Source organism: Triticum aestivum, chromosome 3B (assembly GCF_018294505.1).
Source record: "Triticum aestivum cultivar Chinese Spring chromosome 3B, IWGSC CS RefSeq v2.1, whole genome shotgun sequence".
Lineage (NCBI taxonomy): Eukaryota > Viridiplantae > Streptophyta > Magnoliopsida > Poales > Poaceae > Triticum > Triticum aestivum.
The window spans coordinates 518,257,217-518,275,257 of NC_057801.1; the positions used below are offsets into that span (position 1 = coordinate 518,257,217).

At 47.1% G+C, this 18,041-nt stretch overlaps 1 protein-coding gene across 1 annotated transcript; it reads right to left on the bottom strand.

The window, feature by feature from the left end:
* Positions 1-2,279: 2,279 nt before the first annotated feature.
* LOC123070684 (anthocyanidin 5,3-O-glucosyltransferase) lies at positions 2,280-4,016 on the bottom strand. Its single transcript, XM_044493976.1, has one exon. The coding sequence runs from the start codon at positions 3,826-3,828 to the stop codon at positions 2,377-2,379; it is 1,452 nt and encodes a 483-aa protein (XP_044349911.1). The 5' UTR covers positions 3,829-4,016; the 3' UTR covers positions 2,280-2,376.
* Positions 4,017-18,041: the final 14,025 nt, after the last annotated feature.

Genomic DNA, 18,041 nt, shown 5'->3' on the forward strand with positions numbered 1-18,041 from the left:
AGATGGGGTCTTGAATTCACAAGGGGATCTTCCCTAAACAGGGTCTTGAATCCACTTGGGGGATCTTCTCCTAGGAGGCCTCGGTCTCCAAATGGAGTAGGTATCAAGTGGATGAGCAAAACTCTATCTCCAAAACGAGCTATCACAATGCTAACCCTAACAAGAGGGAGGAGTGTATATAGTCTAAAGGGGCGAATGGGTACATGGGCCTTGGCCCTAGTCACTGTGCGCAGACAGGCGTCGGACCTCTGGAGGGTTACGGACGTCCGGAGGCTTGTGAGGGTCCGGACGTCCAGAGGGCGTCGGATGTCCGGTGATTCGGCTCTGGTCAAGTGTCTCGGATGTCCGAAGGGCGTCGGACGTCCGGTGTCTCGTTTTTCCGGAAGGTCTCGGATTTCCGGCATTTTCATTCTATGATGGTGGTGCCGGATGTTCGGAAGGGCTCGATCGTCTGGGTGCTGGGAAGTGTCGGACGTCCGGACCGGGTCAGTCGTCCGGACGCTATAGCACTCGCTGGCTGGGTCCTTAGACTGGCTGGTGTTCTAGTGGTCGGACGTCCGGTATTGTCCGGTCGTCCGGAGGCTGTAGATTCCTGGCAGCTCTTTCACTAGATCCTTGTACTTGGTGTTCTCATCACCTTACCCGTTAGATGTAGTTGCTCCATGGCTTTCCTCTAAGTACCTGATCACACATGGGGTCTCCGCTTGAGGTAGTAGCCATGTCTCACATGTGGAATGTGTTAGTTCGGAGAGGAGCGAGTTCATCTTAGTTTCGATAGCCCTTGCTCGAGCTCTAGTCTTTGGTCCATGTGGTGTCGTAGGAGACGAATGTAGGTCCACGGGGATGACCATAGGATGCTCCGCATCAGGCGGTCATGGGACCCACCTGTAAGTAACTCAGCGAAGAGGTATATGCTTACGTGTCGGGTCCATTTATTGTACCAAAAGCATATAAAAGTATGTTATCCATGCTAGACATGAAGTGTCATCAGGCGGGCTGGTTATTCACATGCACCTCGTAGCCAAGGTTCCTGGGTTCGAACAAAGGCCCGCGCCTTTTATTTTCCTATTTCTCACACCCAACACGTGCTGACAAGTGGGACCTGCATCTTATACTAATTCTCCTCGCCAGCTCCCAGCCACAGCCATGCTGGCACGTCACATGGGCAATACATATGTTCGGATACTGGAGGAGGCACCGTATTTGCATGATGGAACAAGTTAGAGCATCAGTTTTATGTATTTTGCAACATTAGGAACCAAAGTGACTAACAAGTTAAGGCACATGTGGTGCATTTAACTCTTTTCTATGCAACTCCAGATGTGCAGCTTTGGTTGACTCCAGAAGATGATTTCTAAAATACTCTACTATAAATAGCATACACAAATAAAAGTATACACAACAATTCAATGCTCAGAAGAAATTAAAGTGCAAATGTCTCTTTTCGAGCAGGATAATCATTATTTTTGAGAGGGTCCAGAAATAAACTGACCACACGTATAATATCAAAATATACATAGAAGGCAACAAATCCAACATTAGATAGGCGAACTAAGCATAGCTAAATAAACCGCATATAACATCAAAATATACGTAGCAGGCAACAAATCCAGCATTAGATAGGCCAGCTAAGTATAGCTACCTTACATGATTAGGTTCCTTGTGGTAGAATCAGCCCACCCAGACTCAAGTGTCTTTTTGTACCACAAACAGTAGAACAATTGTTTTACGGCAATTCTCATTAATAAATCATATATACAAATACAAGAAAAGTGGTAAAGCAGTCAATCAATTCCAGTTCTGGGCAACAGGATCATCAAAAAATTACAAGTTTTATTCTACCCAAATTCGGATCTATTCAGCTTTGGCCGGCTTGGCTTTGATCTGGCCGGCCCATAGGCCATCTTGCAAGTACAGTAATGTGAGGAGCAGCAACTTGAAGATCTTATCATTTCTGGTCGACCAGATACCCCAGCATTCCATAATAACAATGTCCAAGGCAATGTCCTATGGAAGCTGAAGTAGTGCAAGTTGAATGTCATCAAACACTGAGATTCCTCTGTTTCTATTTGGGATAATACGGTCCTAGCACTGAAGAGCAAAATGGCAATTCCAGAAGAGGTGCAACAAAGTTTCTTCTGTGTCATCCACACAGATTGGACAGTTATAGTTGTCCAAGTGCATAATCTTTCGGTGAAGGAGGTTTCTGGTATTAACCTTATCATGAATGAGCAGCCAAAAAGAGATCTTGTGTCTCAATCTGCAGGTGGTTTTCCATGTCTTTGAATGAAGTATGAGCATTGTTAATTCCCATCATGTGCTTATACATCTGCATGGAAGAATATCCTCTGGGTTTTGTGCGTCTGCAGTGTGTTTCTAAAAAGAAAATCCAGCATTAAGTAGGTTTACAAGCTTCACATCCACGTCTTTTAGGAATTGGGCAAACGCCAAGTTGGACGAGCCCCCTTCCTGGAGCGCCTCAGCCGCCGCATCCTTCACTGCCGCTACCCGCACCCTGAGTGCCGTGCCTCCCTCGGACGCCATAACCCATCTGACCTTCTCCTCCACCTCCTCAGCCTTAACCACCTCTTCATTGTAGCCTCTCATCTCCACCCCAAGCTTCATTCCCTCCACTATGTGCACCTTGTTCACCTTCTGCTCCGCGTACAGCGGCCAGCACAGCAGCGGCAACCCTGCCGTGATGCCCTCCAGTGTCGAGTTCCAGCCGCAGTGCGTCATGAATGCGCCGGTTGCCCTGTGACGCAGGACCTCCACCTGCGGCGCCCAAGACTTCACCACGAGCCCTCTGTCCTTGGTCTTCTCCAAGAACCCTTCCGGCATGAGCGCCTCGAGGTCAGGCTCCGGCAGCGGATCCCCGTGCTTCTGGTCGGGACTGCGCGGGCTCCGCACAACCCACAGGAACCTCTCCCCTGACTTCTCCAAACCAATTGCAATTTCCTCTAGCTGCTTACTGGTGAATGTGCCCAGGCTGCCGAAGGAGAGGAACACTACGCTCTGGTCCGGCTGCGCGTCCAGCCAGCGGAGGCACTCGTGCTCCTTGTCTCCGCCTCCAGAGACCAACGGCCCGATGCAGTAGACCGGCGGCGTCGCACGACCAGGGACGCAAAGTCCTTCGCTGAGAGCGCTCAGTGCGGGCTTTTCCAGCGAGTCGAAGGAATTTATAAGAATTCCTTTCGCCTCCGCCATTCGCTGAAACATGCGTAAGACGTACACGAGTGCTTCATCGTCGGCGATAACTTCGGACGGCAGCTCCGAAGCCTTGAAAGGAGGAACACCCGGGAAGGTGATGATGGAGTCGCCGAGCTCTTTTACCTTGGCCGTATTGCTGGCGAACTTGCTCGGCAGGTTGAGGAAGATGGCGAGGTCGCCGGCAGCGGAGGCGAACGAGTAGTAGACCGGCAGCTTGAGCTCGGCTGCGACGTCCTGGGCGTCGACGCAGAACATGTCGAGGACGAGCGCGTGGACGGCGGGCAGCGAGCGGAGGAAGTCGCGGAGGGGCGCGTTCATGGCGGCGGGCGGCGACGGCAGGACGGCGGGCGGCGGGAGGATAACCTTGACGACGTGGTGCCTGGGCCCGCTGTCGGGGTTGGAATCGGCGGGCGGCGACGGCAGGACGTGGAAGTCGACGGAGGGGTTGGAGGCCCTCGCGCGGGCGACCGCGGCGGAGAAGTCCGTGGACTTGACCTGCGGCTCGACGAGCGCCAAGGTGACGGCCAGGCCGTGCTTGAGGAACAGCTTGGCAACCTCGACCATCGGCACCAGGTGGCCGACGCCGAGGCCAGGGTACAGGACCACGGTCTTCTTCATCGCTTCACTTCACTCTTCTAGCTAGTACGAAATGGTTTTGGGTTGGTCTGATGTTGTGCCTCTGCTCTGCCGCCCTGCAAACAAACCCACCGGGACCGGGGATAATATAGTGTGGCCCGCTCGAATCCAGTCAAATTTGGACATGGGGGTGGTCTGGTAGAGCAATGCATGGCCGCGCGACAGAATTTAAGCTCTGTCACGGTGCCTGAAGCCGCCGTCGTAAAGGGGCAGCTCCACTGTCCTCATCTCATCTAGAGTGGCGCCTTTGGGAGTGGCAACGTCATCCGTGACGGTACTCTCCGTGGAGCCTTTTTCACGCGAGTTTCCGCAATGCCGATCTGCTCTTCGTATCGAAGCCGTCTTTCTTCTAGAAGGCTTTGTTTGCTCACTCTTCAGAGCATTGCCACGAGCACAAAATACATTTCTCCTACTCAACCTGCCGATCGCCCATCGTCTGCCGTTATTGATACCGGTACGTATCTGCGACCACGACCCTTACTGCTGCAGTGACGTAATGAATGAGTTCTTTTCAACAGATTCAGGGTTCAGCAAAACTAAAAAGCACTTTTTTTAAAAAAAGAAGGATGACCTCCGGCCTTTGCATCTGGGCGATGCATACGGTCACTTTATTAATTATTCTTACAAGACCTTACAAAGTCATACAACAACAAGACTAAAACCACCGTCTAAGCAACAACTATCGCTACACCTATCCAATCATTGGCGGTGCCAGCATCCAAACCTTGTGTTGTCATGCTTTTAAAATGAAAATTTTTATGGACAAAATAAACAGGAATAGGAAGGCCGCACTTCATTTTACACATATTTCTGGTTGCATTTATCTATTTATCATTGGTGTCATTACCAAATACTCCCTCCGTCCCTAAATACTTGTCGGAGAAATGGATGTATCTAGACGTATTTTAGTTATAGATACATCCAATTTTATCCATCTCTCCGACAAGTATTTAGGGACGGAGGGAGTATTAATAGCTAACAAGTGACAAAATAAGCCTTTTACTATCTTAATTTCTTAATAAGAGAAAAAATATGGAAGAGGAAGAAGATGTAGTGTACAAATAGAAGAAAAAAGACCTTGTGCTAGATTCCTGCTGCACCCTCCGATCACTGGAGGTACAGTACTGCACTGCAGAGAGTCGGAGACTGGCTGAGGAGGCCGCCGTGCTCACGGTGGTGATTCCGGGCGGCGGGCAGCGTGGGCGCTTGGTAGGCAACATGCACCAACCTGCCGGCGTTGTGCCCCGTTGGACATTAGGGACTACATGGCAAGGTGAAAAAGGAGTAGCAGTAGAAAGAGTAATCACGGGATTTGAGAATCGACTGATTAGGAAAGTTATATTAGGACGTACAGTACGTTTGTACTTTCCTTTGTTATATGGGCCAGCCAAATCACAGGCAAAGCAGGTAATAAATGGGCTTGCCTTAGTCAGTTTGCAGAATCTGTTTTTTAGTGGTGGGGTAGGCAGACGTGGTAGCTTTCCATGTCCCAAATTGTTGTGTAGTCGCTCGACTACCCCGCTATAGCGTGGCTTCGCCACTATATTTTATTGATGAAGGGATGCATATAATCTGGGCCTAATACCAAACAAATATCGCAGTCAAATTTAAATATCTAAGACCTGAGGTTCCAACCAGGACGTCTGCCGGGTATGGGGCACCTATCAGTCCGGCGCTCTCCTCAACCAAGACGCCTGCTGGGTATGAGGCCGCCGCAGCCACCTGCCACCAACCATCTTCAGAGCTGTACTGCTGCATAGACGGTGCCAGGTCTCTCTGCCATCGATGCCACCACGACGCCCGACAGCGTCGTCCTCCTACGCGAGTCCATCCTCCCACAACGAACTCCGAATCTACACTGTGCCACGCCGTCAAGATCCGTCGCCATCAGTGTGTAAGATGAAGCACCGCTCCACCAAAGATCCGTCCTCAGGTCCCTCGATCACGTGTGTACCTCCAAGAATGACGCCCCCAAGGGAGGAACGACACCAGAGCGCCGCCGTCATCCGATCATCCGATCTGGGGTTTCCCCCGGAGGTAGCAGAGAGTGGTCTTGAACTTCTCCATGGCGATGCCTTCAAGAAGGGAACGACGCATATAGCGTCGCCACCTCCTATCTTAGCAGGAGCCGAAGGCAAGTTTTCACCCAGATCAGTTCGAAGGGATCCAACTCTCGTGCCCGGGCCGCCGTCACCACCAGCACCACCAGGCAAACCCTAGAGTACCGGCATATCAGCGAGCCGCTGGCACCACCGCATCCAAATCGCCGGCCACGCCGGGCCGCAGCCATCCTCCGCGCCGTCCGGGTCAGAGACGAAGCCGCCGACCGCGCATAGGGACCACCGCCGCCTGCACACGCCGGAGCGCCGCCGAGATCCCAGCGCCCGCCACCGCTTGCCGAAGCCAACCACCCGAGCACTGGCTCCACCGTGGAGCCATCAGATCGGGGAGGAAGACGCGCGCCGACCACCCTCGCGTACCCCCGCCGCACGCCCGAGCGTCGGCGCCACCGCGGCGCCATCAGATCGGGATGAGGAGGAGCCTGCGTGCTCGCCGCCCCGCGCAGAGCACGCTGCCACTAGCACCGCAGCGCCACCAAGCAGGGAAGCCCCGCCCAGATCCGTCGGCGGCCCGACCTGTCGCCGAGCCGAGCGCCGCCGCGAGGGCCGGCCGGCCCGCTCCGCCCAGGAGCCTCGCGAGGGGGAAGGGAGCCCTGCCGCCGCCGACGCACGCGCGGGCTTTACCCGGTGATACTTCTCCAACGTATCTATAATTTTTGATTATTCCATGCTATTATATTACCCCTTTTGGTTGTTTATGGGCTTTATTTTACACATTTATATCATTTTTGGGACTAACCTACTAACCAGAGGCCCATCCCATATTGTTGTTTTTTTGCCTATTTCAGTATTTCGAAGAAAAGGAATATCAAACGGAGTCCAAACAGAATAAAACCTTCGGGAGCGTGATTTTTGGAACGAACGTGATCCGGAGAGCTTGGAGTGCAAGTCAAGAAGCTCCCGAGGACCCCACGAGATAGGGGGCCGCCCCCCTGTAGGGCGCGCCCCCTGTCTCATGGGCCCCTCGGGGGGCCACCGACGTACTTCTTCCTCCTATATATACCTACGTACCCCGAAAACATCCAGGAGCACCATGAAACACAATTTCCACTACCGTAACCTTCTGTATCCGCGAGATCCCATCTTGGAGCCTTCGTCGGCACTCTGCCGGAGGGGGAATCGACCATGGAGGGCTTCTACATCAATATCCTTGCCCCTACGATGAGTTGTGAGTAGTTTACCACATACCTACGGGTCCATAGTTATTAGATAGATGGCTTCTTCTCTCTTTTTGGATCTCAATACAATGTTCTCCCCCTCTCTTGTGGAGATCTATTCGATGTAATCTTTTTTTGCGGTGTGTTTGTCGAGATCCGATGAATTATGGGTTTATGATCAAGTTTATCTATGAATAATATTTGAATCTTCTCTGAATTCTTTTATGTATGATTGAGTTATCTTTGCAAGTCTCTTTGAATTATCAGTTTGGTTTGGCCTACTAGATTGGTCTTTCTTGCCATGGGAGAAGTGCTTAGCTTTGGGTTTAATTTTGCGGTATTCTTACCCAGTGACAGAAAGGGTTGCAAGACACGTATTGTATTGTTGCCATCGAGGATAACAAGATGGGGTTTACATCATATTTGCATGAGTTTATCCCTCTACATCATGTCATCTTGCTTAATGTGTTACTTTGTTCTTATGAACTTAATACTCTAGATGCAGGCAGGAGTCGGTCGATGTGTGGAGTAATAGTAGTAGATGCAGGCAGGAGTCGGTCTACTTGTTATGGACGTGATGCCTATATACATGATTATGCCTAGATAATCTCATAACTATGCGCTTTTCTATCAATTGCTCGACAGTAATTTGTTCACCCACCGTAATACTTATGCTATCTCGAGAGAAGCCTCTAGTGAAACCTATGGCCCCCGGGTCTATCTCTTATCATATTTGCTTTCAATCTACTTTATTTGCATCTTTACTTTTTGCATCTATATTATAAAATACCAAAAATATATTTGTCTTATCTTACTATCTCTATCAGATCTCACTTTCGCAAGTGGCCGTGAAGGGATTGACAACCCCTTTATTGCGTTGGTTGCGAGTTCTCAGTTTGTTTGTGTAGGTGTGTGGGACTTTTGAGGAGCCTCCTACTGGATTGATACCTTGGTTCTCAAAACTGAGGGAAATACTTACGCTACACTTGCTGCATCACCCTCTCCTCTTCGGGGAAAACCAACGCTAGCTCAAGACGTAGCAACAAGGATTTCTGGCGCCGTTGCCGGAGAGGTCTTCGCTCAAGTAAAGACATACCAAGTACCCATCACAAACCCATCTCCCTCGCATTTACATTATTTGCCATTTGCCTCTCGTTTTCCTCTCCCCCACTTCACCCTTGCCGTTTTATTCGCCCTCTCTTTCCCAATCTCCTCCTCTCTTTTTCGCTCGCTTTCTTCCGCCTTGCTTTTGTTTGCCACTATGTCTGAAATTGGGGAGATTATCGTCGATATGGACAATAATAACACGGAAAATCCCGAGGCTCCGGCCGATGAACCCCCTATTTTGCATACTAAAAAGTTTCAAATCGGTAGTGGTAACATCATTGGCAAAGGTGTTATTCAAGATTTCTTTACTTGTGCCGGTGCTTTACCTTCCATGGGTTGTTCTATTCTTCATAGAACTAGTAGTCCTGCGGATACTATCGCTATGCTTGTAGTTGAACTTGAAAGACAATTTATGCATATGCATCCCTGCATACAAAGAACTTTCCTAGAATTCTCTAATATTGAGCATTCTTCCGCGCTGTTACTGTCTTTTTGGCTCATGAGTTTAGATTTATCATAAGAGAGGCCAAAGAAATCTTTGCGCACTATAGGGTGGACGCCGGTCGTCCTCCCATAGAAGCGATCCTCTATGATCAAGAGGAATTTAGACGTTTTCAATCTTCTGACTATATCGCTTTTAATGAAAACCTTATAAAAAAGGTCCCTACCAACGTCTTGATTGATTGCATTAACGAACTTAATAATGATTTTGCTCTTTGAAACAATGAGCTAGGATACTCTCTTGAGTATAGGCTCACAAGATTTTGCCAAAAGAATGCTTTTAGTGATGAAATAGTTGTGCACTATGAAGGGCCAAAGGAGGAACCCATTCCCCCTGTGATTGATCTTGGGGACCTTTGTCCCATCAAATTTAGCCCTTTTGATTACTTTTGCTTGCCTCAAAGAAAACTTGCTGCCGGACGTAGAGAATATGAGATGAGCTTTCAAGATCTATCTTATTATTATGGCACTCGTTAGATCTATCTTCGCTTTTATGCCTAGCTAGGGGCGTTAAACGATAGCGCTAGTTGGGAGGCAACCCAATTTTTCTTTATGTTTTTTGTTTTTGCTCCTGTTTAGGAATAAATCTTGCATCTACTCTCTGTTTAGATGTGTTTTTATCTTTTAGTTAGTGTTTGTGCCAAGTAGAACCTATAGGATAACATACGATGATAGTTGATTTGATTCTGCTGAAAAAACAGAAACTTTGTGCTCACGAGAAAAAATTCAATAAATCACACAAACGTGCTTTTGCATTGATTCTTTTTGCTTCTGATCAATAAACAAATTTTCCAGTGTGTCCTTTTTTGTTAGGATTTTTAGAGTTCCATAAGTTTGCGTTAGTTACAGATTTCTACAGACTGTTCTGTTTTTGACAGATTCTGTTTTTTCGTGTGTTGTTTGCTTATTTCAATGCATCTATGGCTATTAAATTTGTTTATAAACCATAAGGAAGTTGAAATAAAGTAGGTTTAACACCAAAATAAATAAAGAATGAGTTCATTTCAGTACCTTTTGTGGTGGTTTTGTTTTCTTTCACTAACGGAGCTTATAAGATTTTCTGTTGAGTTTTGTGTTGTGAAGTTTTCAAGTTTTGGGTAAAGCTCTTATGGACTATGGAATAAAGGGTGGCAAGAGGCTAAGCTTGAGTATGCCCAAGGCACCCCAAGATATTCAAGAATAGCCAAAAGCCTAAGCTTGGGGATGCCCCGGGAAGGCATCCCTTCTTTCGTCTTCGTTCATTGATAACTTTACTTGGAGCTATATTTTTATTCGCCACATGATATGTGTTTTGCTTGGAGCATCGTGTATTATATTAGTCCTTGCTTTTTAGTTACCACAAGCATCCTTGTTGTACACATCTTTTTGGAGAAGCCTATTTTATTAGAATTTGCTAGAATACTCTATGTGCTTCACTTATATCTTTTGAGCTTGATAGTTTTTGCTCTAGTACTTCACTTATATCTTTTAGAGCACGGTGGTGGCTTGATTTTATAAAAATTGCTAGTCTCTCATGCTTCACTTATATTATTTTGAGAGTCTTTTAGAACAGCATGGTATTTGCTTTGGTTACAAATTTGGTCCTAGAATGATGAGCATTCAAGTTGGGTATAATAAAAACTATCATATAAATTGAATTGGATGCTATGATCAATTTGTTGCTTGATAATTGTTTTGAGATATAAAGGTAGTAATGTTAGGGTCATGCTAGTGGATAGTTATGAAATTGACAATGTCAGGACCCCGACTCAATGCCACATCGATCTAGCATGTAATACCTCATATCACTTTGCGGCCTCACACACGGTATCCCCACGGGTGTCGCCTTACCTTTGCCCGGGACTGTTTGCGCCTTTTGGCACACGTATATGATAGTGTCGCTAGCATCCATATGATAAGGAGCCCGGGCTGATATGGCTAGTCATAAACCCAAAGTGGCACAAACTTACAGGGACAGGCATCCATGACCCAGCATCGAACGTGTCGGTCATCAGCGAGTGAATCCAGGCTGTAGCACTAGGCTAGCAGGACTCCGGTGAACCGGGCTGTAGCGGGCTAACAGGACTCTGGTATTCATCACGTGACATTTCCCCGAAGGGACAGACACAGGAACGAAGAAGGACACATGCCGGCCAGCCTAAGTGTTCCGGAGCAGTAGCAAGCTACCATGGCTCAGTGGAAACACTAGGAGACATTTCCCGGTAAGAGAGGCTACTAAGGATAAACAACTAGATAGTCAGATCCCACACATACCAAGCATTTCAATAACATACACACAATATGCTCGATATGTGCAAATACAACATGGCATCACAACATGACTCTACAACTCAAGCATTTTATTCAATAGGCTCCGAGGAGCGAGATATTACAATCATGGGTCTCATGACCCAACATTCAGAGCAAACAAGTCAAGCACAAGCGGAAGCTTAACATGTCTGAGTACAGACATCTACAAAAGAAAAAGGCTGAGAAGCCTGACTGTCTATCAGATCCTGCCGAGGGCACAAGATCGTAGCTGAGGAAACAAGCTAAACGTCGAAGTCCACGTGGAACTACTAGCGAGATTGAAGTCTCTCTGCAAAAACATAAATTAAGCAACGTGAGTACAAATGTATCCAGCAAGACTTACGTCAGAACTAACTACATATGCATCATTATCAACAAGGGGATGGTGGGGTTTAACTGCAGCAAGCCATCTTTGACTCAGTGGCTAACCTGAACTACGACTGCAATGTAACTCTTTGAGGTGGCGCACACGAGTCCACATATTCACCATATCAATACACCACTATGGATCCGCTCCCGTCTCCCTACGAGAACGTCATCCATAGCACTCACGCTTATCTTGTGTATTTTAGAGTATCCACTTTCACTTGTCTATGAACTGTACAGGCAACCCAGAAGTCCTTTACTGCGGACACGGCTATTCGAATAGATCATATTAACCCTGCAGGGGTGTACTTCTTCACACACGCTCTCACCACTTACCGCCGTTTACACGACATGTACTCGGCAACCTTCAAGCGGAAGCCCAGCGAGGGTGTCGGCCACGACCTGACTAACCACACAAGTCTCTCGTCCCGGTTTATCGCCTATTCGGGTTCCATCCACAAGGAGATTCGGCCGGGGTGTCGCTCACGGCCCCAAACGATGTGTGCAGGGCTCCCAAGTCCACCATCCGGGTGTCACTTGGTACACCGGGCCACTGTGCCTAGTCTGTCCCAAGCCCACCTGTACCGGGTGCCACTTGGTAGACTACTAACACTACCTACAAACACCAGAAACTAGTTGCAACTCCTGGACAGAGATCATGTTGATTAATAAGTCGAGAGAGTCAATTAAGGATCCCAATGTGTGGTAGTAGCTGTTCATGGATCACAAACACAGAATCAGTTCCTGAGGACGGCTGCAATGAGACAACCCATCATGTACTCCTACATGGCCTCTCACCGCTACCTTTACCAAATCATGTTCACACACTTAGCTCTCAACAGTAGGACATGTTCACCACATTCCAATTCATCCCCGATGAATCAGACCTGACACAACTCTAAGCAATAGCAGGCATGACAAACAAGCATGAATGAGTAGGCACATCAGGGCTCAAACAACTCCTACTCATGCTAGTGGGTTTCATCTATTTACTGTGGCAATGACAGGTCATGCAGAGGAAAGGGGTTCAACTACCGCAGCATGTAACAGTTGAATCGTTGTTGTCCTAATGCAGTAAAAGAGAGCAGGAGCGAGAGAGTGGGATTGTATCGGAATGAACAAGGGGGTTTTGCTTGCCTGGCACTTCTGAAGATAATATAGTTCTTCATCAGTGTCATCGAACTCATCGTCGGAACATCGTCTACTGAGAGGGGACAAATACCGGCAAACAAGGGAGAACACAATCAATGCAATGCAACAATATGATGCATGAATGTGACATGGCAATATGCTGTGGTTTGAGCTAATGCAACTAGCAACCAGATTAATGAAGTTGGTTTGAATACAAGATTCAAATTCAAACTCCATATGTGATTATTCAAATGCCATTTAATTGATTTGACCTAACAGTGAACAAAAGTTGTTCTAACATGCATTAAAATGGTACAGATGGATAGATTGGATTTTTTTGATCATTTTTCATATATAATTTATTTCATTTGGAGTTACGGTTGAATTTCTATGAATTTTAGAAGTTTAAGCCTTTTCCTGGAATTTCTTGAATTATTTTAAATCCAGAAAACAATTACTGCGTCACCATTGCGTCATTATGACGTCAGCGGGTCAACTGCGGTTGACCAGGTCAAATCTGACCAGTGGGGTCCACTGGTCAGTGACCCAGTGTTGTTAGTGACACTGACAGGTGGGGTCGGGTCAACGGACATGTCAGCATAGTCAACTCTGACTGGTGGGTCCCACCTTATTAACCTAATCTAAACAGAAATTAAACCTAGATTAGTTAGGGCATGGGGCCCAGGTGTCAGTGAGCTAGGGGGGTTTGTTAGGGCGTAATTAGTGGCTAATGACAGCGCCACGTCGGCTTCGCCGGAGTTCTGCCGGCGGCGACCAAAACGCGGCGGAGGGCATCGGGATTTCGCTATGGGGTCCGGTTTGGCGCGCGGGGAGCATCTACGGGGAGCTGGCGGAGTGGCGCATCCAGTGGTGGAGGCGGCTGGAGCTGGGGTGGCCTACAGAGGCACCGGCGACGAGCTTTGCGGCGGCCGGAGCTCGGGGGCGTGCGGGGACGCGGTTTCTGTGGCCGTGGCGATGTGCGATTAGCACCTACGGCGTCTACGTGGTGCTGTGAGTACGATGGGCGCATGCCCGGGACCAAATGGTCACCGGAGCATCACCGGCGACGAGCTCGTGCGGCGGTGGGTTTCGGCCTTGACAGAAGATGCGGCTAGAGGACGCGCGGGAGTGAGGTAGCAGGGGGGATAAAGAGAGAAGCTCACGACGGGGGCAGCAGAGGTGACGGCGAGGTCGGGGAAGCTCTGGGGGTGGCGCATCGACGACGGGGATCTCCGGCGATCCGAGGACGAAGATGACGATGATGGCGTCGATGCAGGGCCTCCGGCGAGGCGTGGCTGGACGGGGAGGATGAGGGAGGCGTGGCGATGCTCGTGGACACGTCGGGGAGGCGAGGGGAGCACGGAGGCTGCGTCTACGGCGTACGGCGGCGGCGAGCTCCGCTCGGGCAGAGAGGGAGAGAGAGCAGAGGAGGGGGAAGAGCACGAGAGAGAGTGAGAGGGGCCAAGGGGGCTGCGGGGTGGCGCCGAGGAGAAGACGCGAGGCGTCGCGGTGGCCAGGCGACGCAGGCAGACAGCCTGGTGGCGTGGCGCCCGCGCGCGCGGCGGCGCGCTCCTCTCTGCCTACCTGGCGAGAAGAAGCAGGTGGCTGGCATGGGCCAGCACAGTGTTGGGCCGGCCAGTGGGCTGCCAGGTGGGCTGGCTGGGCTGCCAGGTGAGCGCCAGGTAAGCTTTTTCTATTTTTGTTTCTCTTTTCTATTTTCTGACATTTGTTTTGATTTAATAAAAATACTAAATCATTTTATTTTCTTATGCCAATTTTTGTAGGAACTAGTGGTATTATTCCAGTGCTCCCCAACAAGTGGCACAATTTTTGGACATATATTATATATATAACATATATATATCCAATGCAAATAATTATGCATTAATTCCAAATGCCCAAAATAAATACTTATGAGCTCCTAAAAATATTGGTTTGATTTTTATCTCTGCCCAATATTTTCAGAGAGCAACATGAACATTTTCTTGGACCTTTTTGGAGCAATTTTTATCTGGGTCATTTCCAGAAATGATTCTGAGTGTTTCACCAATCCCCATTTCAGAATTAAATGAAATTTAAACATGATGCACACATGACTAGTTAGTCTAGGTCATGCCAGACTAGGGATGTGATAAAGAAATACTTTTGTTGAAGTTGGCAAGTCCCGTAGAATGCACGTATGGTAAAAGTTGTGTGACAAATTTGTTGCATGAGGTGCTCTTTTGAGTGTCTTCCTTATGAGTGGCAGTTGGGGACGAGCAATGGAATTTTTTCCTACCAATCTATCCCTCTTGGGGCATGCGTAGCAGTACTTTGCTTCGAGGGCAAAGTAGACTTTTCCAATAAGTATATGAGTTCTTTTTTTTGACTAATGCGAGTCCATGGACATATGCACACTTATCCTTTTACTTTGTTAGCCTTTATTATTACCGCGCAACTCTCGCTGGTATTGAACCCTTTATTTATCTTCCTCAAAACAGCCACCATACCTACCTATTATGGCATTTCCATAGCCATTCTGAGATATTATTGCCATGCAACTTTCCACCGTTCCGTTTATTATGACACGTTTTATCATTGTCATATTGCTCTTTGCATGATCATGTAGTTGACATCGTATTTGTGGCAAAGCCACCTTCATAATCTTCATACATGTCGCTCTTGATTCATTGCATATCTCGGTATACCGCCGGAGGCATTCACATAGAGTCATATCTTGTTCTAGCTTTGAGTTTTAGTTTTTGAGTTGTAAATCCATAAAAGTGTGATGATCTTCATTATTAGAGCATTGTCCTAGTGAGGAAAGGATGATGAAGACTATGATTCCCCCAGAAGTCGGGATGACGCTTCGGACTTTATAAAAATAAAAGAGGCCAAAGAGGCCCACCAAAAAGAAAAAAAAGGGAAAAGAAAAAAAGAGAGAAAGGAAAAGAAAAAAAAGAAAAAAAAGAGAAAAATAAAAAGAGAGAAGGGACAATTGCTACTATCTCTTTTTCCACATTTGTGCTTCAAAATAGCACCATGATCTTCATGATAGAGAGTCTCATATGTTGTCACTTTCATATGCTAGTGGGAATTTTTCATTATAGAACTTGGTTTGTATATTCCAATGATGAGCTCCCTCAAAGTGTCTTAGGTCTTGTGAGCAAGCAAGTTGGATGCACACCCACTTAGTTTCTTTTGTTGAGCTTTCATATATTTATAGCTCTAATGCATTCGTTGCATGGCAATACCTACTCACTCACATTGATATCTATTAATGGGCATCTCCTTACAGCATGTTAATACGCCTAGTTGATGTGAAACTATCTTCTCCCTTTTTGTCCTCACAACCACCATATACCACCATATTGCTATGTCCATGGCTTGCGCTCATGTATTGCGTAAGAGTTGAAAAAGTTGAAGCACGTTAAAAAGTATGAACCAATTGCTCGGCTCGTCATCGGGGTTGTACATGATGGGAGTATTTTGTGCAATGAAAATGAAGCATGGCCCAACTATATGATTTTGTAGGGATAAGCTTTCTTTAGCTATGCTATTTTGATAGGACATGATTATTTGTTAGTATGCTTTGAAGCATTATTATTTTTATGTTTTATAAGCTTTTATCTCGAATTATTTGGATCTGAACATTCATGCCACATAAAAGAAAATTACATTATGAATTATGCTAGGTAGCATTCCACATCAAAAATTCTCTTTTTATCATTTACCTACTCCACGACGAGTAGGAATTAAGCTTGGGGATGCTTGATACATCTCCAACGTATCTATAATTTTTGATTATTCCATGCTATTATATTACCCCTTTTGGATGTTTATGGGGTTTATTTTACACATTTATATTATTTTTTGGACTAACCTACTAACCGGAGGCCCAGCCCATATTGCTGTTTTTTTTGCCTATTTCAGTATTTCAAAGAAAAGGAATATCAAACGGAGTCCAAACGTAATAAAACCTTCGGGAGCGTAATTTTTGGAACGAACGTGATCCGGAGAGCTTGGAGTGCAAGTCAAGAAGCTCTCGAGGACCCCACGAGATAGGCCCCCCCTGTAGGGCGCGCCTCCTGTCTCGTGGGCCCCTCGGGCGGTCACCGGCGTACTTCTTCCTCCTATATATACCTACGTACCCCGAAAACACCCAGGAGCACCACGAAACACAATTTCCACTGTCGTAACCTTCTGTATCCGCGAGATCCCATCTTGGAGCCTTCGTCGGCACTCTGCCGGAGGGGGAATCGACCACGGAGGGCTTCTACATCAACATCCTTGCCCCTACGATGAGTTGTGAGTAGTTTACCACATACCTACGGGTCCATATTTATTAGATAGATGGCTTCTTCTCTCTTTTTGGATCTCAATACAATGTTCTCCCCCTCTCTTGTGGAGATCTATTCGATGTAATCTTTTTTTGCGATGTGTTTGTCGAGATCCGATGAATTGTGGGTTTATGCTCAAGTTTATCTATGAATAATATTTGAATCTTCTCTGAATTCTTTTATGTATAATTGAGTTATCTTTGCAAGTCTCTTCAAATTATCAGTTTGGTTTGGCCTACTAGATTGGTCTTTCTTGCCACGGGAGAAGTGCTTAGCTTTGGGTTTAATCTTGCGGTGTTCTTACCCAGTGACAGAAAGGGTTGCAAGACACGTATTATATTGTTGCCATCGAGGATAACAAGATGGGTTTTACATCATATTGCATGAGTTTATCCCTCTACATCATGTCATCTTGCTTAATGCGTTACTCTGTTCTTATGAACTTAATACTCTAGATGCAGGCAGGAGTCGGTCGATGTGTGGAGTAATAGTAGTAGATGCAGGCAGGAGTCGGTCTACTTGTTATGGACGTGATGCCTATATACATGATCATGCCTAGATAATCTCATAACTATGCGCTTTTCTATCAATTGCTCGACAGTAATTTGTTCACCCACCGTAATACTTATGCTATCTCGAGAGAAGCCTCTAGTGAAACCTATGGCCCCCGGGTCTATCTCTTATCATATTTGCTTTCAATCTACTTTATTTGCATCTTTACTTTTTGCATCTATATTATAAAATACCAAAAATATATTTATCTTATCTTACTATCTCTATCAGATCTCACTTTCGCAAGTGGCCGTGAAGGGATTGACAACCCCTTTATTGCGTTGGTTGCGAGTCCTCAGTTTGTTTGTGTAGGTGCGTGAGATTTTTGAGGAGCCTTCTACTGGATTGATACCTTGGTTCTCAAAACTGAGGGAAATACTTACGCTACACTTGCTGTATCACCCTCTCCTCTTCGGGGAAAACCAACGCTAGCTCAAGACGTAGCACCCGGCGGCGTCCCCTGGCGGCGGCGAGGGAGAAGGAAGGCGAGGAAGGGGAGCGGCGGCGGCGATCTAGGGTTCCGCCCGGGCCACTCGCAAGAGCGGCATGGGGGACGGAACGGGGATTTTCAACTTTAACTAAAAAGCACTTTAAATATAATAAAAATTGCATCGAAATCTATGGAACACTGGACAGCTAATGTCATTGCTAGA